Below are 25,171 nucleotides of genomic sequence, written 5' to 3'. Positions count from 1 at the left end.
CATAACACCATGTCTGCATTTGTGATCAGAGAAATAACAAACAACAAGCGCTACTCTACACTCCTCAAAACTTGCGTTTGAATCATCAGAGGTAAATCCATTACATATGTAATCATACTTACAGACTGTGAGCCAGAACAGCCAGCACTGTAGTCTACTCTCCCAGGATCAGGAAACAGTCCTCCATAAAATGCACTGCACACATCTGAATATTTGGATTGAACTTAACCACTGATTTCTAGTCGTGTCCTCTTTTGGAAGGCCAAACAAAGTAGTTTCACTTTCACAATGAAACATTGTCTCCACGACATGGCGCCGGCGGTAACAGCGAGAATAAAAGTTATGCCTTCTTTCTTTGCGTGAACATTTGGGCGGTGTTATGCAAATCTTCCCACATTGTGACATAGACGTGGGTGCATGTTAGGAGGGTGTGGTTGACTCTTAACTTTTATAAAGAATATCTCTTTGGATTTGAGACTTTAGTCTTTGCAACTTTACAGATCTTCTTTTTGCACCAAGAGCTTGTAACACTTCAAAGAGAAAGGAAAAGTTGAAAACCCATCATATGACCCCTTTAAATAATCCCCTTTAAAAAATAATGGAAGTGAATGGGAATCATGGCTTTTAGAGTCAAAAAAACATACACAAACAAAACCAAATTAAACCCAGCGGCTCGTGTCGATACATTGATGTGTAAAGACACAAAACAATCGGTCTGTGCAAGAAACTGAACAGTATTTATATTGTTTTTTACCTCTGATTCACTGCAATGTCCGAACTGTCCTGAGCGCGTTCTCAACAGCCGGAGTGGGACACATCGTTTTCTTCTTGCTTTACAGCAGATCGCAGACTTATAAGTGCATTACCACCACCTATCTCTCAAATGTGGACCACTGACACTCCTAACTGAGATTGTAGATAGTGTGTCAATGGTCCATTTGAGAGATACAAGAATCTAAGAGTTGGCAAAAGAAAATTAGACCAAACAACAATCAGTAGGCTACATTGGTGTTAGAATGTCATTGATGGCTGTAAGTCAGCAGTCAGACTGCCTAAAGGCTGTGTTAGGGTTCCAGGATTTTTGTGTTACAAGCTGAGATTCAGTATTTTCTAGTTTTTCTTTACTGCAAACAAAATAAATTAATCATAGTTTAAAAAACAGTTTGAGTTCTGTTCTTATGTTAAAGGCCCCTAACAAACGCATGTGATCAATGTGTGTTAGACATAACCCTTAATTAACCCCACACCACTGACGGAATTGGGAGTTGACAAAGAGTGAAAGACCTTATGTAACAGGATTAGGTACAATTTGGTTGTAACATAAAACAGAATCTGTAGCCTGCTGTTGTTTATCACAGAAAACAACAACTGTATCTTCTCTTAAAAAAAAAAAAAAAAAAAAAAAAAAAAAAAAAAAAGAAGAAGGTTGGGTTGAAACCCCGGTGCCAATATGGAACTGGTACCTTTATGACGGTATGCACCAGACCAAATGCAGATTTCGGTCCCACATTTAAATGCCTAAGCCAGGGGCACAAAACCTATTCCTGGAGGGCCAGTTTCCTGCAAAGATTAGCTCCAACTTGCCTAACACATCTGCTTGGAAGTTTCAAGTATACCTAGTAAGTCTCATGGTTCAGCTATGTTTGATTAGGGTTGGAGCTAAACTCTGCAGGACACTGGCCCTCCAGGACAGAGTTCGGAGACCCTGGTCTAAGATGTCAATTGAAATATATACCCTCTGGTGCTCCAAAAGGGAAGAAAGAAGCATCATCACCGCACATGATCGCTAGTTAAATTATACTGCTTTCAAGTCAGAATAATCAGAAAAATAATTTTATGACTGACAAATTTCAAGTATCTACGATAATACAAAAATCCAAAAATAGTAATGTTAGAGTCCGACTTAAAAGCACAACTCGGGAAATGAGACCATCCGAGGAGCGTGTGAATATTAACTACATTCTCTAAAATATTAACCTTTTTTTCTAATGCATCTTTTTCATCAGGCAGACAGACTTCTGTGTTTTTGTGTACACGCGAGTTCACCTGTTCAGGAAGTTGCAGTGACATTCTAGTTAGTTTGAAGGGAGTAAAGCTTATGTTTATGCTAATTAGAAAGTGTAGGCTAATCTATCCAATGAAGAACTTATGTTTTATAAATAAATAATCATTTAAAAGCAGCAAATATCAGCCTATTTTGTACTGTTACCCCTTTATGGCTCCAACAAGTTTTGTTCCATCCTCCACGCGCTGGCAACTCACACCAGGAGCGAAGCAACTGGATTTTATTATTATTATTTGATTTTTTCGCGTTTTGTCTTGATTTTTGGGGTTGTATCATGGGTTAGTTGGTTTTCCAAGGTTAAATGTGTTTATTGCTATGTTGTGTGCTGTATCCTACAGGCAAAGTTAATACACAGTCAAGTGTAGTTATGTACGACAAGGATAAAATATTTGTAGCTGTTTTTTCGTCATTTAAAATACATCCTCAATTTTCTAATAATGCAGCGTCCATCAAAAATACACTAAGTACCTATCTTAAGTGAAGCAGTGCGGCAGGTATAAACATAAGCATTGTGTGAGCATAAACATAAGCAGAGATCATCTTTGGTGGCCGTGTCGGAGCCATAATTCGTCACAAAAAACTAAACTAACCTTAAAACAAAACAAAACTCAAAGAGCAGGTCAGATGGGTTTTTGAAAAATCTCTCTTTTGCAGTTTATAACGTAGCTATCCTTAAATGAAAACAATCTGCAAAGTTGTTAATCAAAAAATTGCATGATAAATAAAGATATTATCTCTCAAAAGAGAGAGTCGGTTCTGAATCGCCGTAATGAGTCGTTATATTTTCGACTCTTTTGCCTGTTTGCCTGTACGTCACTGGGTACACATTTGCATAATCCACGCCTGCCCGCGAAATACGAACAGAGTCTGATCTGCCCACAAACACTTTTGCTATTATTGCGTTTACATCATGTTGAGAAGACGCGGTGTTCAAGGATACCACAGAAATACAATTCGAGCCTTTTGTTGTGTGCTTGTCATTTTATCAAGAACTGCTTCTCTAATCTGGACTTTTATCTTCGTTGGCTTCTAATCTTCTTAATTTGGACTAACAAGCTCTCTGAACCACGACCTGTAAGTAGTACGATTGATACGTTAGGTGTACATTTTCAAATGAGTGCTCAAAACAGGGTTAATGCGGGAGAGATGAGTGATTTCGGCTGGTACTCCTGTGATACAACTGTTCTGTGTTCTGATTAAAAGTTAAGACCAAGTGTCTTTTGTCTGCCGTTCTTCAAACATTACAGTAGACATATTTTGGTTTACAAACTGTATTGTTTCATCAGTTAGTCACGTTAGCACTTGGCTAACGTATCCACCTAGTGTTCACAGTTTAGCAGCTAAACTTTAGCTGTGGGCACGATTCGCTTGCATAAGTGTTTTTGTATTTTATGTCATTATAAGAACAGATTGATTATATTATTGTTTTATGTAAAGGTGCTTTGTCAATGGTAGCGCTGGCTAACTGGCTCAAGGACTCATCTCTGTGCCAATCACAACAGGTTTGGCCAGCTGACCAATCAGAGCAGAGTAGGCTTGAGGAAGGGAGGGGCTTGCTCCGAACTTGCTTGAAACGAATCATTTCCTAATCATTGGCAAATGACTCTAATATTAAATGTATATTCTGAGAAAATTACAATGTTTTCTGACCTTAGATGCATTTAAACCTGATGTAGGGGACTCCAATACAATATTGGGACACTTTAAAATACCATCTGACCTGCTTTTTAACTGAATCTGCTGTTAAAAATGAACCATCCATTCATCATATTATCATGCAAAATTAAGATTTTGAATAATTGTAATGTGACAATCAGTTGCGGGTTGGGGCAGATATTTAAATCCATGGCGTCAGAACCATTGTATGTGGGTAGGACAAGACCCACCCACTTTCTAAGACCAATTATATTGGACCCACTCTTTTTTTACCATCTCTAATTCAGCACATATATTTTTTCACTTTTCAAAGCACCGCCACTCAAATCCATTCCAGTTGAGGAATGCCCTCATATTTTAATCTCCATTCCGCATTTTAGCTACAGCCTTGATTTCCATGCTGCTGCTTCCTCAAATCCATTCCACTTGGCTCATTCAGTGTCCATATAAAATAAAGCATGGTAGCATATCTGCCGCTCAGGTGGGTCTGGCTGCATGCTCACATAGGCTACTCCCACTAAACAAGCTGCCATTAAACTGAATTTTAAAGGCATCATAGTCTTTGTTGCAGCGAGTAACAGTTACATAAAACTACGTTGGACCCACCCACATTTTTGTTGCTTCCGATGCCCATGTTTAAATCAGAGAAAAATAAAGATAATTGTTTATTCAAGCAGCGGATTCGGAAGATGTTTGAGCTGATTCGTACATCTCTAGTTTATAGCCCTCACCTCAGTAATGGCCAATCCATCCTTTGGGTAAAAATAGAAAAATAATACTTCTCTCAAAAGTAGTAGACATATGATAATCCATATTTTACTTGTGTAAAGGATTTGTTTTTGTATTTTTTTTTTTTTTTTGGTTAATTTGTTTTAAAATCACATTTAAAATTGCAATTTGTAAAAATAAAGATTGCCAAGCCATCAGAACCGAACCAAACAGAACCAAAAACCGTGGTTTAAAAACCAAGATATGTGTTGAACCGTGGCCTATTGTTGAATCCCTGCCAAGAATACAGACTACTTTGCTGTTATTAGTAGCCTACTGTAACTGTTATTTAGAGTTAAATTATTGTAGTTGGGTTAGGTGGCTTAGGTTTATTGAACTTATGTAAAATTTGTTGTGGTTTGTATTTAATTATTTTATTTCTGTATACTTTAAATTTGTAATATATTCATTTAAAGTTTTTTTTTTTTTTTTTTTTTTTAATAAAAGAGCCAATCTTTAATGTCATCGACCATAGTTTTGTGGCTCTTTTATGAAAGTATCGGTTCAGGCACCGGTACTGCTTTAAAAGTATAGATTTGGCACTGAAGGATACCCAATCACACAGGTTTTCAAAACCTAAAATTATTTTTCTTATGATACAGTGTATTTTATTTGACCATATTTTTTTTCAAAACATGTCAATGAGAAAATTAATACGGATTTCCCCTCGATACTTCATTATAAAACAGTACAATCTTCAAAATTATTGCAACAAAATTTAAGGTCTTTAAAGACAAGGGGAATGTATGAAGCCTGAAATAAGTTTAAAGAAATGTCTACTAATATTTGCATGCATAAAAACAATAACTTTGGTACATGAAAAATAAATTCAACAATTACAAGGCCTTAGAAGGGAAAAACAGAATTATCTTTATTTATAAACAAGTGGAACTAGCTAGACTTGCACAAGATATGTTACTGATGTTTAAGAACAGTCGAAATATGTTTTGCATCACCACTTATACAAAATAAAAAATACAGTTTGCAGAAAAAAAGAAAGAAAAAGAAATTATGTGTGGTGTTTAGTCTTTGAAAAGACTTGGGGGGGGGGGGGGGGTGTTAAATCTCCATTGTTAGTTATATATTTAAAAAAAAAAAAAATACAGCTAAAAGTCATACTTCACTAACTGCAGCAGAAATGTGTTCTTGAATCAACTTTTAGCAAAGAGAGTTCAAATGACATGAAATAGCAGGATTAATAACTTCTGCTTGCTCTAAATTCATCAGTTCATTAGTACAATTTCAAACATTCTGGTCATTATAATAGTTCTTATAAGGGCCCCTTTGGTTTGTGAATGCATACTGTGTCAACACCTACTTTGAATAAGAATTTGAATTTCCTATCCAAAAATTGGAAAATGCAAATGAGAATTTTGGGGGGAAACATTTTTATATACAACAAATGCAACAAACATGAAACAACAGTATTCATTTGGTACATCCGAGGAGCCAAACGTTACACAAGTACAACACTCAAAAACGTAAAAGTTTTATTTACTATAACTGAGTATTCTGAGAATTCTGATATAGATTATATCTTCATTGTGGACACTCTTCTCTAATAATCAAGTTATTAGAAAGGCTTTTCTCCAGGCATTCTGGTCAGAATTGTGACCTGAACACCATACTATTCAATGATCTACTTGAGTATTCTGTGCTTTCAACTTTGTTGCAACTATGTGGGGAGGGCCCTTTTCTTTACCAAAAGAACAGTGGCAGTTTGCATGAAGGCCTAAATGCTAATTATGCTCTGATGCTCTTGTCCACAATTTATTTTCAAAAGTATGACATTAATCACTCCTTTTGCAGCTATAATAAAACTCCATTCTTCTGGAATGGAACACTGTTGCAGGGACTTGCTTCAGACACAAGAGCATCAAGAAGGTCAGACAAGAACATAAAGCAAAAAAACCTGGCTCACAGTCTGCATTCCCAATTCATCCCAGTGGCTCAGTAGTGGATTTGTGCATGTCATTTACTTTCTTCAACAGTGGAAACAGTGGAGCATTGCTTTGTGCACAGGGTCATTGCCCTGCAGGGATAGGAAAAGGGTCCACGCTGTTGAGACAAAATTGAAAGCACAATTTTTCATTTTATAGTTGAGCATTTATATTTGTCTTCACTGAAATTGTTGGAATAGCCAAACCTGTTAATTATATAAGGGTCCATATACTTTTGTCCATTTTGTGGATCCCTAGGTCTGAGAACATTCAGTGGATTCATTTACTATTTCCAACGACATGCCATTATCAGCATTTTTATTAGGCTTTTCAGCATCAGCATCTCCTTGCTGACTTTTGGAATCAGCTATATTAGTCCCAGGATGTTTTGTGCCATCAGAGTCTCCTTTATGATGATATTCAAGATGGCGATCTAAAGCAGAGAGGAATGTGAAGCGGCTTGGACAGAGAGGGCAACTTAGCAGAACCTTGCAGGGATTTCGCTTGTGGTAATAAATGTGTCGCCGATAAACACTAAGTAGCCCAAAGACTCTACAACATTCTTCGCATTTGTATTTCATCCTTGGTTTGTAATTTCCCTTATAAGGAGAACCAAGTAACAGGTCATCTGTCTTGGATGCAGGCTGATTTTCTTCTTCAAGTTCTTCTTGTTTACTATCACTTTTTGGTTGTATTGATGCTTTCGCAGGTTCCTGATCATGATTTTTAACCTCTTGTTCTGTCTTTGTCTCCCCAGAAGCCTTAGGTTGAAGCACTGGACTGTGGTACATGGCCACATGCCTTGTGACATCACATCTTTGTGGAAAGTGTTTTCCACAATAAACACAGGCATGCAGAGTTCCCTTATGGTAACGCATATGACGAGAAAGACTGCTTGAGTGTACAAACACACGATGGCAGAGTTTGCAGGAAAATATTTTGACATTAAAATTGGCTCTGTTCACTCCTCTAGGTCTTCCTCGTATGCTTGACCTTAGTGGATCAACTCGCTGCTTTTGCCATTTAGTAACTATTTGTCGCATTACACCATGGCACTGCTGTTTCATCTTAGCCGGTAAGTACTTTACTTCAACCTCATCTGGATGCTGTGTTTTATGATGCTCTCTTAAATCTGAAATTTGGTTGAAATGTTCCCCACATAGGCCACAACGACATGGCTCATTAAGTGAATTACTGCCATTTTTCTTACTTTCTTCTTCCCCAAGCATTTCCTGTTTTTGTGTTACATCACTGGATGGCCTGCTGACCCGAGAATGACTGTTTAGGTGGCTTTGCAAGTCAGACAACCAAAAGAAGCGCAAACCGCAAATTTTGCAAGGATAAGACCTGTCCATTTTATTTCCTTGATTTTCCTCAGATCTACTCAAAGTCTTGGAACCAACAGATGCATGCCACTGTTTTTGATGTGACAGTAAGGTCTCTTGTCTTAAGAATCGCTTTCCACAGTGTCCACAACTATAAAAGCGTTCATGAGCATGGGTTTGAAGGTGGCTCTGCAGACTCTCCTGGTCATTAAACACCTTGCAGCACAGAGTGCATTTGAACCCCTGCTCAAGGGCACGGTACTGCTGATGCAGTTGAAAGCTCTTTGGGGTTTTGAACACTTGTTCACATCTTTCACACTTAAACCAAGTATACTCCTTCTCTGGTATCTTCGATGAAGTCAAGGCTTCTTGATTAGGGGGTTGGCACCATAATGACTTGGATGATGGTTTTCCAAACAAGAAAGTAAAGTTCGACAACACAGATCGATCAACCACAGTGAGCATTCCGTTTTCATGGAGAGCAACCTCAATGGATGCGTTGATACAATTACCATTACTAATGCTTAAACCATCAGAGGAAAATATCTCAGTAAGTCCATGAATGGCCATGTGTTCGACTAGTTTTGGGTAACGACTAAATCCTTCACCACACTCTGTACAGATGAAGGCATCTCCTCCACTTAACTCTTGCATAGAGTCCACTGAATAAGCCATCATGACAAAGCCAAATGTAGCCTCTTTTGAGGTATAAAGTTAAATTGTTTAGGAAACAGGGAACATAATATATTATGTGAGATGTTTTAAAAATATATCAAAATATGATAATGTCGACTACTGGAATTATTTTCCAGGAAATAAGTCCAATCTCACTTCAGTTGCTATAAAACAAGGCTAAATTTCTATATACATTTAATAAAAAGCCACAATTGGTCACAACATTTCTAAAATGGCAACTCTACCAAGTTCAATAAAATAGAAAATTCCAAAAAGAATAAAAAGTCTCTTCTTGAAAGTCTGTGATTGTCAATTCAAGCATCAGTTCCCCAAACTCTGCAGGAAAATGTGACATTTGAGCATAATACAATGATGTGAACCTTGTTACATATGGCCTGCCTTGTTTCAGGAGCTGGCCCACAATTCAGATATTGCCATCTGTAAAAAAAATAAAAAATAAAAGAGAGGAGAGGAAAAGACAAATAAATTTTGTTGCAAGTGATGTGTCTTTGCATAGTTAAATTGTTTAGCTTTTTCAAAATTCATAATACATACAATCCACTTAGGCTTATGATATTTCTTGGAAATGCAGCCCAGGGCAGTTATTAGAGCAACATCTACATTACCTAAATGAGCCATATGTACTTCCATTGTGGTATTTGTGTTGGGGCTAGGTATCAAGGGTGCAACAGATCGTAGATGATCTGATCCATATGGACAAGACCCCACGGTTCAGCACGCATGCGATTTGCGGATTAACTGTTAAATTTAACCATCATAGAGTCATCATTTGCATCATTTGTTTTGTCAATTTACCCATTCAAACAATTTTAAACCACTCAAGCAAAAGAGAACATGCGCGCTGTTTTCTACCACTGCCGCACACATCCGAAGCAAGCACACCCAGAGAGAGAGAGAGGCGTGATTCACACAGATTGATTCCTCTTTCACTCTCTTTGAATGGAAACATACACACAAAGTTATTTTAAAATACCCGTTTTGGCAAGTATTCTAGTAAACAGTCAGTCATGTCTAAAAAGGGGTGGTTGACTTTTTTTTCTAGGCTTAATTATGTTTATGGGGTGCAGTCTAACAAGTGTTAATGCTTTGTTTTAAAAAAACGTTATTTTTCACATAATTTACCTTTATTCTACACAACTCCTTCCCTTCTTTGATAAACGCTCCGATGAGTTCCTGGTTTTATGAAGCTTCTCTCTCAGAAATACGCAATGGGCTCAGATTGGTCTGCTGGCCCAGTGTTTTGCCAAACTGCCAGTGTGCATCTAAATGTCACGCCCCTCACCTCAGTGGCATGTGCTCCAGTTGTATTGTAAACAATGGCATTGTCAATATTGCTTATCAATTTGAACCCGAATGAGATGCAGAGGATATTACTGAAGAGGATCACGCATAACCTGTGCAAGCACAGCTCTTAATGGTATGTTTTTTATTTGTTGTTGTCTTATACTTTTGATCTGAACGAGAGAGAAAGAGATGCAGAGCAGAGCAGGGCTGTTTACAAGCTGTTTAATGCCACTCAGCGGGTGTTGCAGTGCATCAGTCCAAAAGAAGTGAAATAAAAAGCGCCCATACTTAATAAAAAATGTCTCACACAGCTCCGGGGGGTGAACGAAGTCCTCCTGTAGCAAATTTATGCATTTTTGTAAGAAAAATAACCATATTTAAAACGTAATAATTTAATCTAGCTTGCGCTCACTGTTGTGCATGGATGCAGCTCCGGGTGGATGACGTATGAGGTCAGCTTTGCGCATATGCCACTCAGAAGTAATAAACGCAGAAGCGCAGGGGACAGATCAAAACAAAACAACGGTCACTAATTAGAATTACAAAACAAGGATTTGTAAAGAACAACATCGGAGGATTTCGATATTAGCAAAGAGGAGACATGGTGTTCCTTTGCTAAAGTAAGGAAACTTTGCTTCCTTTGCTCCTGTTAACAAACGTTGGTTTTCACAAGACTCACAAGCGCATGTGCAAGGCCGACCTCATACGTCATCCTCCCGGAGCTGCTTCCGTGTACAACTGTTGGTGCAAGTTACATTAAAGTGCTTATTACGTTTTGAATATGGATATTTTTCTAACAAAAACGCATCGATTTGCTACAGGAGGCCTTTGTTCACCCCCCAGAGTCGTGTGAGGTACTTTTATTATGGATGAGAGCTTTTTATTTCACTTCTTTTGGACTGATGCACTGCAACACCTGCTGAGTGCCATTAAACAGCTTGAAAGATCAAAGACATCTTTTAATACAACTCCGACTTAATTCATCTGAAAGAAGAAATTCATATACACCTAGGATGACTTGAGGGTGAGTAATTTATGGGCTAATTTTCATATTTGAGTGAACTAACCCTTTAACAAAGAAAGCTATTAGGGATTGTGCTATAAGGTTAGGCTACCAAGAGGCAGAGCTGCCCTGGAGTCAATGGCCCCATTTACATGCAGTTTAAGATAATGGTTTATTCTAGGGTTTTTGCGGTAAGCAGTTCTAAACCAACACATTAATGCAAGAACTGTTTTCCTTAAAGGGATAGTTCACCCAAAAATCAAAATTATTTCATTAATGACTCACCCTCATGTCGTTCCAAACCCGTGAGACCTCCGTTCATCTTCGGAACACAGTATAAGATATTTTAGATTTAGTCCGAGAGCTTTCTGTCCCTCCATTGAGAATGTATGTACGGTATACTGTCCACGTCCAGAAAGGTAATAAAAAACATCTTCAAAGTAGTCCATGTGACATCAGAGGGTCCATTAGAATTTTTTGAAGCATCGAAAATACATTTTGGTCCAAAAATATCAAAAACTACGACTTTTTTCAGCATTGACTTCTCTCCCGGGTCTGTTATGAGCGCGTTCACAACACTGCAGTTTAGTGATATCCGGTTCGCGAACGAATCACTTGATGTAACCTGATCTTCTTGAACCAGTTCACCAAATCGAACTGAATCGTTTGAAATGGTTCGCGTCAACAATAAGCATTAATCCACAAATGACTTAAGCTGTTAACTTTTTTTTAACATGGCTGACACTCCCTCTGAGTTCAAATAAACCAATATCCCGGAGTAATTCATTTACTCAAACAGTACACTGACTGAACCGAGCCAGATAACGAACGAAACATTGACTCGTTCTCGAGTCAAGAACCGTTTCTGTCGGACGTGTCCGGTTCGAGAACCGAGGAGCTGATGATACTGCGGATGCGTGATTCAGACTGACACACAGCGCGTCTGAACCGAACTGGTTCTTTTGGTGATTGATTCTGAACCGATTCTGTTCTAATGTTATGAGCGCGGGTAAACTGAAGGCTTGAATCAAGGGCAATCATCGCCAATGAAGTCATTACGTCGAGCGCAAAAGAACTGGTGAACCGTTTTCGGCAACCGGTTTATTTAATCAAACTGTCCGAAATAACCGGTTCGCGGAGAAGAACAGAACTCCCCATCACTACCGGTGATCCGAAAACCGATGCAACCGGTTCTTGACTCGAGAACGAGTCAATGTTTCGTTCGTTATCTGGCTCGGTCAGCAGCTTAAGTCATTTGTGGATTAATGCTTATTGTTGACGCGAACCGTTTCAAACGATTCAGTTTGATTTGGTGAACTGGTTCAAGAAGATCCGGTTACATCGAGTGATTCGTTCGCGAACCGGATATCACTAAACTGCAGTGTTGTTAACGCGCTCTTAACAGACCCGGGAGAGAAGTCAATGCTGAATAAAGTCGTAGTTTTTGATATTTTTGGACCAAAATGTATTTTCGATGCTTCAAAAAATTCTAACGGACCCTCTGATGTCACATGGACTACTTTGAAGATGCTTTTTATTACCTTTCTGGACGTGGACAGTATACCGTACATACATTCTCAATGGAGGGACAGAAAGCTCTCGGACTAAATTTAAAATATCTTATACTGTGTTCCGAAGATGAACGGAGGTCTCACGGGTTTGGAACGACATGAGGTTGAGTCATTAATGACATAATTTTGATTTTTGGGTGAACTATCCCTTTAAGCCATTTAAAGTAAGAGAAATCAGTTTAAAACCTGCCATGTAAACAAATAAGCTGCATTTTTCACAATGTACATATTTAGAATGTGGAAAAAGAATAAATAAATGTGTAACTCTGTATATTAATATTATAGCATGTATTGGCAGGGCTGTATATAACAGGAACTGCGGTTTTGTACCATAAACAACTTTCTCATGCAAGCAATTTTCTGATGTCAGAATGATCAGATGATCAGCATCTGTACAACTGGCTCTTATATAATGTATAAAGTGAGGAAAATATTTATTTGATCCCCTGCTGATTTTGTAAGTTTGCCCACTTACAAAGAAATGAAGAGTCTCTAATTTTTATGGTAGGTTTATTTCAATGTATATATAGACAGTATACCAACCAAAAAATCCACATTATAAAAACACATTATATAAAGGTTAGAAATTGATTTGCATTTCAGTGCGTGAAATAAATATTTGATCCCCAAGCAAAACATGACTTGGTGCAAAAACCCTTGTTGGCAAGCACATAGGGAAGACGTTTCTTGTAGTTGGTCACTGGGTTTGCACACATCTCAGGAGGGATTTTGATCCACTCCTCTTTACAGATCCTCTCTAAGGTTTCTTGGCTGTCGTTTGGCAACTTGAAGTTTCAGCTCCCTCCACAGATTTTCTGTAGGATTGAGGTCTGGAGACTATGGATGGGTACCGATAACCGTAATTGGGTCAATACCGGACTACCAATAAGTTTCAGGACAAACGATACTGTTATCAATACTTGCGTTGTTTTATCTCTGAATACTTCAATGTTAATGGTGAATTAGAAGCTGCTGCTTGTCATTTTTCTTCACTTGATGTTGCCGACGTTTGCTCGACATGCATGTGATATTCATGCACATGTGCTGTGTGTTTTTGCGTGCAATCAATGGCGGTGAAACGTTCAAAAGTGTGGGCTCATGTTACAAAACTAAGCGACACCAGTGTCAGATGCAATATATGCAGTAGTGTAATAGTGAACAAAGGAGGCAGGCAACACTATTAATACAATGAAACATTTACTTACGAAACACAACATCTACCGCAAGCAATGGGCTGTATTTACTATGTCTCCTGGCTCCAGCGCCAACTGCAACTCATGCAACACATTCACATCAAATTTTATTTCAGCAGTAGTTACACTTACAAGACACTGCACTTATTTGCAATTACAAAAGTACATTATTTGCATGTGCTTTAAAACCTTCCTGGTTTAACATTACATTCGCATGCTGTTCTGACATGCTTATTCAGAGCACGTACATGTGGGATTTGTGGGAAGTCGTGGGAAGTCGTGGCCTAATGGTTAGAGAGTCGGACTCCCAATCGAAGGGTTGTGAGTTCGAGTTTCGGGCCGGCAGGAATTGTGGGTGGGGGGAGTGCATGTACAGTTCTCTCTCCACCTTCAATACCATGACTTAGGTGCCCTTGAGCAAGGCATCGAACCCCCAACTGCTCCCCGGGCGCCGCAGCATAAAATGGCTGCCCACTGCTCCGGGGGTGTGTTCACAGTGTGTGTGTGTTCACTGCTCTGTGTGTGTGCACTTCGGATGGGTTAAATGCAGAGCACGAATTCTGAGTATGGGTCACCATACTTGGCTGAATGTCACGTCACTTTCACTTTTCACTTTCATACAAAGCATGTGTACACTAAAAGGATGTTTGAACAGCACCTGGTTTACATATACACACAGTTCGTTAACTTATGTCTAAAGTGAAAGTAAACAGATGAGAGAAAAACAGATGTGTGCAGCTCTTAAAGCAACAGTACTAAACATGCTGCCAATTGTCATTAAAGGGATAGCTCACCCAAAAATTACAATTCTGTCATTATTTACTTACTCTCATGTTGTACCAAACCTGTATTAATTTCTTTCTTGTGCTGAACACAAAAGATGATATTTTGAAGAATGTGGGTAACCAAACAATTCCTGCTCCCCACTGACTTTAATAGTTGGAACAAGAAATATGAAAGTCACTAGGGACCAGCACTAAATAGCAGCGATAAGCAGTATCGGTATCGATAAAATGTAAATGATACCCATCCCTACTGGAGACTGGCTAGGCCACTCTATGACCTTAATGTGCTTCTTTCTTGAGCCACTCCTTTGTTGCCTTGGCAGTACGTTTTGGGTCATTGTCATGCTGGAAGACCAATCCATGACCCGTGTTCAGGGTTCTGGCTGAAGGAAGGTGGTTCTCGTCTAGGATTTTACAGTAAATGGCCCCATCTATTTGCCCCTCAATGCGGTGAAGTCGTCCTGTACCCTTAGCATAAAAACAGCCCCAAAGCAGAATGTTTCCACCTCTGTGCTTGACTGTAGGGAAGGTGTTCTTTAGGTCATAGTCAGCATTTCTCTCCCTCCAAACACGGCGAGTCGAGTTAATGCCAAAGAGCTCAATTTTGGTCTTATCTGACAACAGAACTTTCTCCCAAGCCTTCTCTGAATCATTTAGATGTTTTTTGGCAAACTTTAAATGGGGCTGTACATGTGCCTTCTTGAGCAGGGGGACCTTGCGGGCACTGCAGGATTTCAGTCCATTGCGGTGTAGTGTGTTACCAATGGTTGACTTGGTGACTGTGGTCCCAACTGCCTTAAGATCATTAACAAGTTTCTCCCGTGTAGTTCGGGGCTGATCCCTCACCTTTCTCATGATCATCCTTACTAGAGGTCAACCGATTCATTGGTTTTGCAGATTAATCGGCACCGATAGTTGATTGGCGGAAATATCGGTTATCGGCAAAAATCCATGCCGATAGTTTTCCGGGTTGCGTCCGTTTGCAAGAGTGGCTGAGAAGGGTCCGCTGCCGTTATACAGTATGAGAGCGGCCTCCAGAGGTGGAAATCACTAACAGCATGTGTTGTTTGTTTTGACACGTGACACTGCGCGCAGCACAGAGCGGGAAACTTCAAACGCGCATTTAAATGCAGCCGACAGAAAATCCTGCTGCAGAACAGAGCGCCAAATCATTGTTAATGTACATAATGACTTCAACCTAGGCTATAAATGATGTATTGTGTTCTTTCTGTGGCTGTAGTCTGTATGCTTCATATAGAGAGCTGTAATACAGATCGCACTTTCCCTTTCCCCTTGCTCTGTTTTTCTAAACCCCAAACTTCAAACTCATTTATGCCACATTGTTCATTCTTGAAGCAAACTAGCGGTATGTTTGGTGATTAAATAAACAGTTTTAGACCGTTGCTTGAATTGAACGTGACGCGTCTGTTGTGTGACTTCTCCTAGATATTTTTTTTTTGATAAGATAATCATGCAGTGTTCTAAAATAGAAGCAAATGAAGTGTGAGAGTACACATACAATATCAATAATCTATGTATGTAATTTTAATGATATGGCCTTGTGTACTATATATATATATATATATATATATATATATATATATATATATATATATATATATATATATTTAAATATGGCCATCTTTAAGCATTACTGTTAAAATTAAATGCTAATACTTAACAGTAAAGGCTGATTTATACAACAACAATTCTTTCCATCTCCACAAGGACTTGTACCACGGCAGATCAACATTGTTTTTCGCGGACAACTACTGATGTATAATACTATGTAGTATAATAAATAAGACACTTGTTCTTTGCTTTGTTTTATTTTATGTAAGAAGGTGTAACATTAAAATAAATTCAAGTGTACATAAACACACACAAAACTCAAGTACATACGGAGGAATGGGTTCAAGCAGACCAATCACAGCGCTTGCTGTCCGCGTAGAATTTACGAGCTGTTAGATTTTTGGAGAGATGCACATCAGCCTACGGCATAGGCTACGCGTGCTATGCACAACCTACGATGTAGCTACCCCATGGTAGGGGATCAAATACTTATTTTACTCACTGAAATTCAAGTCAATTTCTAACCTTTATGTAATGTGTTTTTCTGGAATTTTTGGTTGATTTTCTGTCTCCATCCATTAAAATACACCTACCATAAAAATGACAGACCCTTCATTTCTTTGTAAGGGGGCAAACTTACAAAATCAGCAGGGGATCAAATAAATATTTTCCCCACTGTATATACATATTTTCCAGTAATTTTAATCACCAGAGGAAAAAGTAAAAAAAAAAATATACACCAATCAGCACATTATGTGCATTATGTGCCCTTCAAGTGTCGGAAATATCATAACTACAAGCTCCAAACAAATAAATGACTATATGCAATGTGCTTATTTACTTTGTTAACACATTGTGTATATAATCATATTTAAGTGGGAAACTCTGAATTCTAGATCAATTCATTAATCACAATTAATCTCACCTAACATTAAAGGTTTTAAATATACTTTTACATTGCAATAATTTCACATTCAATCTTCAAATTATTGTAGAAACAACAAATACGATATGTTTTTAATATTTGTTCAATGGCATCAACCAATCCACCAATACTACAGTCATGGCCAAAAGTTTTGAGATAAATTGTGTTTTGCAAAGTTTGCTGCTTAGGCTGTTGTGGTGTTCATTCACATTGTTTTTAGATTATTGTGTAGAGTTATCAGATGCATTTTAAATAATTGCTAAAAGCTTCATTGGCCAAAAAATTTACTTTTTACAAAAAACTAATTTCACTGTTTTTGGATCCTGACACAAAATGACCAGCTAACATTAATTGATTAATTATATCAGCAGCACATGTGAAAGTGTGAATGAGTACTAGTCATGTGAAATCACTATCATACTAATTAGATTATAAGATAATACTGATTGCTATAAAAGGAGGGAAGAAGCACTTCCAATCATTGTGTTCTTGTTATCAATGGTTACCTCTAAAGAAACACATGCAGCCAGCGTCGCTTTGCATCAAAATGGCCTCACATGCAAGGAAATTGCTTCAAAGAATATTGCACCTGAAAGAACCATTTACCAGATCATCAAGAACTTCAAGGAGAGAGGTTCGACTGCAGTGAAGAAGACTTCAGGACGTCCCAGAGTGTCCAGAAAGCACCAGGACCGTCTCCTCCTGAGGAGTCAGCTACAGAATCATGTCACCAGTAGTGCAGAGCTTGCTCAGGAACGGCAGCAGGTTGGTGTGAGAGCATATGCATGCACAGTGAGGCCAAGACTTTTGGACAACGGCCTGGTGTCAAGATGGGCAGCAAAGAAGCCACTTCTCTCCAATAAAAACGTCAAGTACAGACTGAAATTCTGCAGCAAGTACAAGGTTTGGACAGCAGAAGACTGGTGCAAAGTTATTTTCTCTAATGAAGCTCCCAATTTTTAAATAATTGTCAAAGTTTTTAAATTCCTTGTTTTATTGTTGTGATTATTTTTTTATTATTATTATTTTCTTTTCTTTTATGTAAAGCACTTTGAATTACCATTGTGTATGAAATGTGCTATATAAATAAACTTGCCTTGCCTTCCGACTGTTCGGGACATCTGGAAAAATCAAATGTTCGGAGAAGAAAAGGTGAACGCTACCATGAGTCCTGTGTTGAGCCAACAGTGAAGCATCCTGAGACCATCCATAGCCCCTTTCACACTGCAAGTTGGTCCCGGAAAATTGCCGGATCACCTTGTGTCTGATCACAAACACAAATTGTATCTGTATTATCCGGAATCTCAGTGTGAAAGGGGCTCATGTGTGGGGTTGCTTTTCAATCAAGGGAGTGGGCTCTCTCATAATTCTGCCCAAAAACACTGACATGAATAAAGAATGGTATCGAAACGTCTTGCAAGAGCAACTTTTTCCAACGATCCATGAGCAATTTGGTGATGATCCATGCATTTTCCAGCATGATGGAGCACCATGTCACAAAGCAAGAGTGATAAAGAAGTGGCTCGAAGATCATTACATTGAAGTTTTGGATCCATTTTGGACCTCAATCCCATAGAGAACCTGTGGTCAGTCCTCAAAAGGAGAGTGGACAAGCAGAAGCCCACAAATTGTGATCAACCTCGAAAACCAATAAGGCAAGAATGGATCGCCATCAGTCAGGATTTGGCCCAGAAGCTAATATCCATCATGCCAGAGTGAATTGTAGAGGTTATGAAGAACAAGGGTCAACATTGTAAATATTGACTCATTTATTTTTTTATTTTTTTTTTGCCAATAAAAGCCTTTAAACTTATGATATGCTTATCACTGTTTTTCAGTATACCATAGAATCATGTTGAAAAAATAATCTAAAAATACTGAAGCAGCAAACTTTGCAAAACACAAAATTTGTCAACACAAAATGACTACTGATGTCTCTATAACCCCCCCCTCCAATATTTAACCAGTGACTATAGGCATTCAACATTACTGTATAACTTAGAGCTAGCAATTTTAACATTTATTAGACTTTTAAAAAAATAACTTCTAATTTAAGTGAACTTAAAACAATCCTTACATTAACCCATTATAATAAATGTCATATTTACCTGTGCCCTTCTGCAAGTAGTAAATATACAGAAATTGAACAAAGTTATCAAACATGAAAATCTAAATTAAATATAGATGAATCCTTAAAGCTTCAAAAGTTATTGATTTCCTCTTTTTTTTTTTTTTTTTGCTCTTTGATTAAAGCTGCAGTCCGTAACTTTTGCCTCTTTGTCGCCATGTTTATTTGAAAACCTGCAATTGTAGCTGTTTGTGGAATTATCTTCCTTGCGTGGGTTGTGCGCCAGCGTGGCTCCAGCTGATGAATCTAAATGTTTTGTATGGGTGGCAGTGTGGCAGTCAGTCACTGCACCTGTGTTGATTTTTACTGTACTTTCTTTGCAATAACAGATTCTAGCCTACTTCTTGGAATATATGACCCAAATAAGAATTTTCACCATATAATGCACCGTAGAAACTAGCGCAAATCTGTGCGCACAAATCAGCTTACGACAGAGTTCCTGTGTGATTCATGAAACATTTGTATGCCGCCAATCTCATTGTACGAATGACCACATGCTGATAAATGTGGTGGCAGAAAACAATCAGTCATTTGAATATCACGCCCCTAAAAACACCCTGGTTAATGCCAGGTTCAGACTACACAATATTTTTGTCTGTCACGATAGTCAATGTGTCAGATTAATCCTAAAATCTTGTCGTGTCATGGACAAGAAACATGTCAGACTACACGTTGCTTCCCGACCATTCATCGCTTGCCGTCTTTAATGACGCGCGTGATGTCATCGAGAAGGCGGAACTAGTGACTGACTTCCGAAAAAAAGAGTGTAAACTGCTGAAGTGCTTCCAAAATCGTTTGCCAGCATTTTTATGTTTTTGTTCTGTCGTGATAGTCTCTCGATGACACATCATACAGGCAGGAGTACTGTTGCCAGAGCTCCACGAACCTTTCCTCCATCTCATAATTCCACCTAGCAGCACCATCATCTCTCTTTCATTTCACTATGTTTGAAAACTGTATAAAAGAGCTTCTGTGCTGCTATTGGTCAACATCACCAATGTGAGGGAACTCGCCATGGACGACAGAGACTGTGGAATCGTTTATCGTCCACTGTGACACACTATATGAGAGGAAATTAAGGAATTTTGCGTCCCGATGCCCATTGTCGTTTACGAATCCCCACGACACCCTACATCAAGCAAATTGTGGCAAAATCGGGCTAAAATAGTGTAGTCTGAACCGGGCATTAGAAGCCACGCCCCTAGAGTTTACGACATGGAGAAATGAAACCCAGCCAAAAAGAGGAAGTAATCTCATCAAAGAGAAATATCTTACTCCAAAAACACGTGTTAACCTTGTAATGGCAAACAATTAGGCTACAGTACATTAATTTATGTTATTTATATTTATATTAAAATACTAGTAAATATAAACACCTATTTAGTTCCCCTCACTCTACAACAAATATTTTAAATTTAACGGTATTCAGAACAGAACAAGAATGAAAAATAAGTAGTTATAAAATTATATATTAAACTATAAAATAAAACAAATTATGCTATTGTGGCATTCACAATAATTTTACAGTGGACCTTTTAAAATAAACGGTGTAACTTTTTTTGTTTGGTTGACTACATTTTAGTTTAAAGATGAATGGCTGAAATGTCAGGCAACGCTATAACTAAAGTTGTTTGTGTGTGTGTGACGCGCCTGTGCAATCAGATGGATTAAATTAAATAAAGATATAAAGAAAAGAAATAAAATGCATTAAGAGTGTCACAAAAACAAGCGTAGCTTACACTTGTTGCACAGTGGGTTTTTTTTTCCTTTTGATAATCTGTTAATTATATTATAATCTATTATATATTTTGTGTGATCCTATTTATTTTATTCCTTTTATAGACTTAATTTCTGTTTTTCTCCTTTCATAAAGCCTCTTTGCGCTCGTGTCTCTTGCAGTGTCTCATGTATGAAACTCCATTCTAAAAACACTGCACTCAAGTTAAAAGTAGTTCACTCCCATCTTCTTGCATGTTTTACCTATTCCACTGCAATTCCTCGATTTCTAAAAAAAAAAATTGTGGCAAAACATTAAATTCAAATTAATCTATAAAATAGGGAAAATCGCCCAGCCCTACATCAAACCATACAAATTATTTTTATTGTTATACTTTATTCTCTGATTATTTATGCTAAAAACATCAGCATTGCCTACAGTGTGTATAAACGAGTAGATTTCAATTTCTGTACAGTCTGTACAGATCTGTACAATTGTCATACCATTCAAATTTCATATTAAGAAATTCTTTTAACCCAAAAAGCAAATTATGCTCCCTTTGAACTGGTTGTCTTTAAAATACAAATCTTGTGTAGGCCAATCCCAGGCTATCTGTAATCAGAAGCACATTTAAAACTGGACTATAATTTAATTTCGTAATGATACATTATTCTAGCTGCTGTGAGAAAAGGTTATTAACAATCCGCCACCTGCAGGATACTCACATGCGATAGACTAGCTAGCCGGGACAACTTCTTTATGTTTACAGACGTAACAATGACGCAGCAGCATGCTCGAATTTCCCACTAATTCCTACCAGTACCATTCAAATTAGAAAACATTATTAAGCTTACCATTGTGAATCGGGATAAAGTAAGGCGGTTGTTTTGAACACTGGCTGGTTATGTACTTGCTCAAATATTGATTTCGTATAATTTTTAACCAAAAAAAGTTACAGACTGCAGCTTTAACAGACATCACAGCAACTTATTAGGTTATTTTGGCTGCTGTTAGAGCTGCCACTGCCGCTGCCGAAAATGACGCGGATCAGACATGCAACCTACTTCAGGTTTAAAGTCTCTACTAATGAACTGACAAATTGAATCGGGCGTGTTAGATGAGGGAGACAGTGCTGTGCTCCAGGACAGTTTTGGAAAACACTGCATTTCAGAGACATGTTCTTAAATGTGACTCATTTATAACAAATACTTACATGCATGCACAGATTTAAGGCAGCTTTAATCACAATTTTGGTAACTTCATGACTTAACTGATGACATAACTACAACATTGCATGCTCGTAGTGTCTTTTGCGCTTTAATTTGAATAATAAACAGTGTGAGCCTCTACATTTGTGCATTCAATTGAAGAGCACGTGCTACAAGTACAGTAGAACAGATGACAGGACAGGGAAATTCGTTTTTACTGACATGGCCTGACAACATCTCATCTGACCACAGTTGACTAGCACCTGTTGGAGTGCACGTCTGAAAAGTCCCCGTTTGATGTGGTCGTAAAGACAAAAGCAGCCCTTGTGAGTGGGTCTGTCCACCCTAGGTCCACCTAGAGCTGCACGATAAATCGAAATGGAATCGAAATCATGATTAGACAGAAGCTGCGATTCGGTTCTGTGATCAGCAGTCAATCTCCATCCGAAAGCCAGAGGGCGCTCTCGCACTGAAAATCCAAATATGCCTTGCAGAAGAAACCCAGGAAATGCCTATAGCGGTAGCTGCATAAACAGAAGATTTAACTGCTTTTATTAATTCAATGTGACTAATAAACACACGATTATGACAATATCGCGAGTTATTATTGTTATAATTTTCATTAAAATAAAGTATATTTATAATGCAATGCCTTTATCTCTGCTTAGAATACTATTAAATATGTTGCGTGCATTATTCTGTTAAAGAAAGCCACATCATCTCACAGAAGGATTTATTTCAAACACTTGACTGACATTATGAAGGGAGTTTGGAGTAAAAACATGTTATTAAATGTGGTATTTTCACATGCTTTCAGGTGGAGCAGCATTTACTACACAGAGCCGTAGTTTAGCGATTTTTTTGTGTAACTTGTCATTGAACTACGGCTCTGTATAGTAAATGCTGCTCCATCTGAAAGCTTGTGATGATGATTTACTGCTGATTACAGAACCGGCTTTACTAACAAAATGCGCGTGACAATCGCATTTGATTAATCATGCAGCCCTAGCTCCGCCCCTGCGTTAGTTGTGTTAAATATTTTTAATGCATTAACTTGGAATTTTTTTTTAAATCGCCCGCGTTAACACACTAATTTTGACAGCACTAACTACAATAAATCTATAATCTATTTAGAAATCAAGGAGAGGAGAGCTAGTCTGTAGTGACTTTTACAGTTTGCTTCATGTAACAGTTAGTTATAATACCATGCATAAATAAGAGATTAATTTTGAATTCAGATGTAGTTATTTGGGTTTGTTCACAAAATAATATTTTTGTTTTGTTTACGCTTTGTTTAGGCTCTTTATTTTTCCGACTTCATGTGTGATGAATGTAGTATGAGTTCCCCAGGTTTTTTTTTTTTTTTTTTTTTTACATAAAAAGGGTATTATAAAATAACTAACAAGTGTACAAAACAGGAAATCAAGTTTTACTCACCGCAAACCTGATGTTTTAATTGTGATTACTCCCCCTTAACAGTGGCCAGGGCGAACACCAGAAATCACCCAGTATTTCTAAAGAGTGACAAAGATAAGAAAACAACAGTGTTAAAATAAGCATGTAACAATACTGAACAATGGTCTGGTACATTTTCTTACTCTATTAACAATTTCATGCACAGACAAAAACAACATAGTAACGCAGAATTAATCTCATGAAGGGCTAAAATCATTGATAGTTACACAATACACAGCAATGATGAAACAATATTATATATTAATTCAGCAGACTCTTATTCAAAGCAGCTTACAAAACGTGGAACTTCATAAGTTTTTATCTTAAGAGCTATAAGCTCAATTTAGTATTGAGTAGCAAACAGTAATTTGTTGAGGTATTTTAGGTTCCTGGCATTTAAAGGGTTAAGGCATCGTAGACTCTTTACGAGTCCAGCAACCAAATCAGGCTGCTTATCGAGACAATGAATGGTGTCCTTATAAACAATAGCAAAAACAAATACATTAAATATGAACTGGCGGTGAATGTACACATGTACAACGGGAAGATTAAGGGAAAATGTACAGCTCAAGCCAAATAAAACGCAACACCATTACATTGTTTACCCCACATTACAAGCCTAAACAACACGCTACGTTAGCAAAGTTGACTTGTAGATTACACACTTGTTACGCTACGTAAACAAAACCCAACTGGTTATGTGTGAGGAATATAGAACAAAACAAAAAAATCCATGCTTATGTACAAATAAAAACAGGCACATTTATCTGCGAATTACCTCGTCGATAGATGTCACTTCTGAAGAGGCTCAAAGGCGGGTAGCAACTTTCCGCCTCCTTTCTGTTTAGTGCATAGCTGTAGTGCAGTGTCTTGAGAATTCAACGTTTACCGTACATTGGTTTTGACCAGTCAACTGAGCTAGTTGTAGTTTATCTCAAACAACTCTAAATCCTCGAGAAAAGGAGGTGGGAAAGAAAAACGAAAGCTTCCTTTTGGCATTCTTCTTCGTGTGAGATGTGCTTTGGTTTAACGCCACCCTCAGGACTGGAGTGGAGGTGGCCAGCTAATGCGAACAGCTGAAGGGGGTGGAAAATCTATAAATAATTGTTTTGAATTCATTTGATATTTGGTGTATGCATGTACTACTTAAATCATGTTATCTAAATCTGTTGCCTTGAGATAATTGGGCACTGCATTATGAACTATATACATTTGTCTGTGCTGGAACATTGTAAGACGATTTTGAAATGTGAGGCTTTTTTATTTAAACCCACACTTTATTTTGCATGTGCTGTAGGAGGGTAGCTGTCATGAAATCATTTTAGGAAGAATGAAATATGATCTATTATGGGAAGCTCTTTTACCTTACAATGCGACATGCAATACTTCCCTTATGAAAATTAACCATGGTTTTTACTACAAATAAATCCATGGTTGCTGTAGTTAAACCATGGTAACCATAAATTAACCACGGTTTTGTTACACTAACCACAGTTTAACCATGGTATTTGTAGTAAAACTGTGGTTATGCAAATGATAATCAATACACCAGTACACTGGCCCAGTACACTTATTAAACTACTATAATAAAACCATTAATTTTCGTAGGGGTTTATTCAAAATTATTTGCAAAACAGCTGGAAGAAAATAATTTTGTAATTTTGAAATATTTAATTGATTTTAAATACAGCAAAACCATTTGAAATGAGCAAGTTAAGACAAACGTTTCCACAGATTCTTCTACACTGTAAAAACAAACAAGCCGATTCAATTTGTAACCTGGCTGCCTTAAAATGTTGTTAAATAACCTAAAAAAACTTACATTTTTTACATATATTGGAGATCCCTAATAGTTGGGGTAACAAAGGTGAAGCTGAAAA

At 37.8% G+C, this 25,171-nt stretch overlaps 1 protein-coding gene across 8 annotated transcripts; it reads right to left on the bottom strand.

The window, feature by feature from the left end:
- Positions 1-4,898: 4,898 nt before the first annotated feature.
- On the bottom strand, positions 4,899-24,331 carry LOC109056379 (zinc finger protein 43-like). 8 transcript variants are annotated; one of them, XM_042772475.1, is made up of 4 exons: positions 24,070-24,328; positions 23,274-23,350; positions 9,056-9,188; positions 4,899-8,867 (listed from the first exon to the last, which is right to left on the bottom strand). In XM_042772475.1, exon 4 carries the CDS (start codon positions 8,430-8,432, stop codon positions 6,684-6,686), a length of 1,749 nt encoding a protein of 582 aa, XP_042628409.1. In that variant the 5' UTR covers positions 8,433-8,867; positions 9,056-9,188; positions 23,274-23,350; positions 24,070-24,328; the 3' UTR covers positions 4,899-6,683. The 8 variants fall into 8 exon arrangements, 4 of the variants coding, with proteins under 4 accessions (XP_042628409.1, XP_042628410.1, XP_042628408.1 ...); XM_042772476.1 differs by lacking the exon at positions 9,056-9,188 and having other exon boundaries at positions 4,899-6,547; positions 6,636-8,867; XR_006161970.1 differs by lacking the exon at positions 9,056-9,188 and having other exon boundaries at positions 4,899-6,547; positions 24,070-24,330.
- Positions 24,332-25,171: the final 840 nt, after the last annotated feature.

This window comes from Cyprinus carpio, chromosome A16, assembly GCF_018340385.1.
Source record: "Cyprinus carpio isolate SPL01 chromosome A16, ASM1834038v1, whole genome shotgun sequence".
Classification (NCBI taxonomy): Eukaryota; Metazoa; Chordata; class Actinopteri; order Cypriniformes; family Cyprinidae; genus Cyprinus; species Cyprinus carpio.
This window is presented reverse-complemented; position numbering and strand designations above follow the sequence as displayed.

What these genes read in the sequence shown, in the direction of transcription:
- LOC109056379 (XM_042772475.1), bottom strand. Translation starts at nt 8,432, where the DNA reads ATGATGGCTTATTCAGTGGACTCTATGCAAGAGTTAAGTGGAGGAGAT.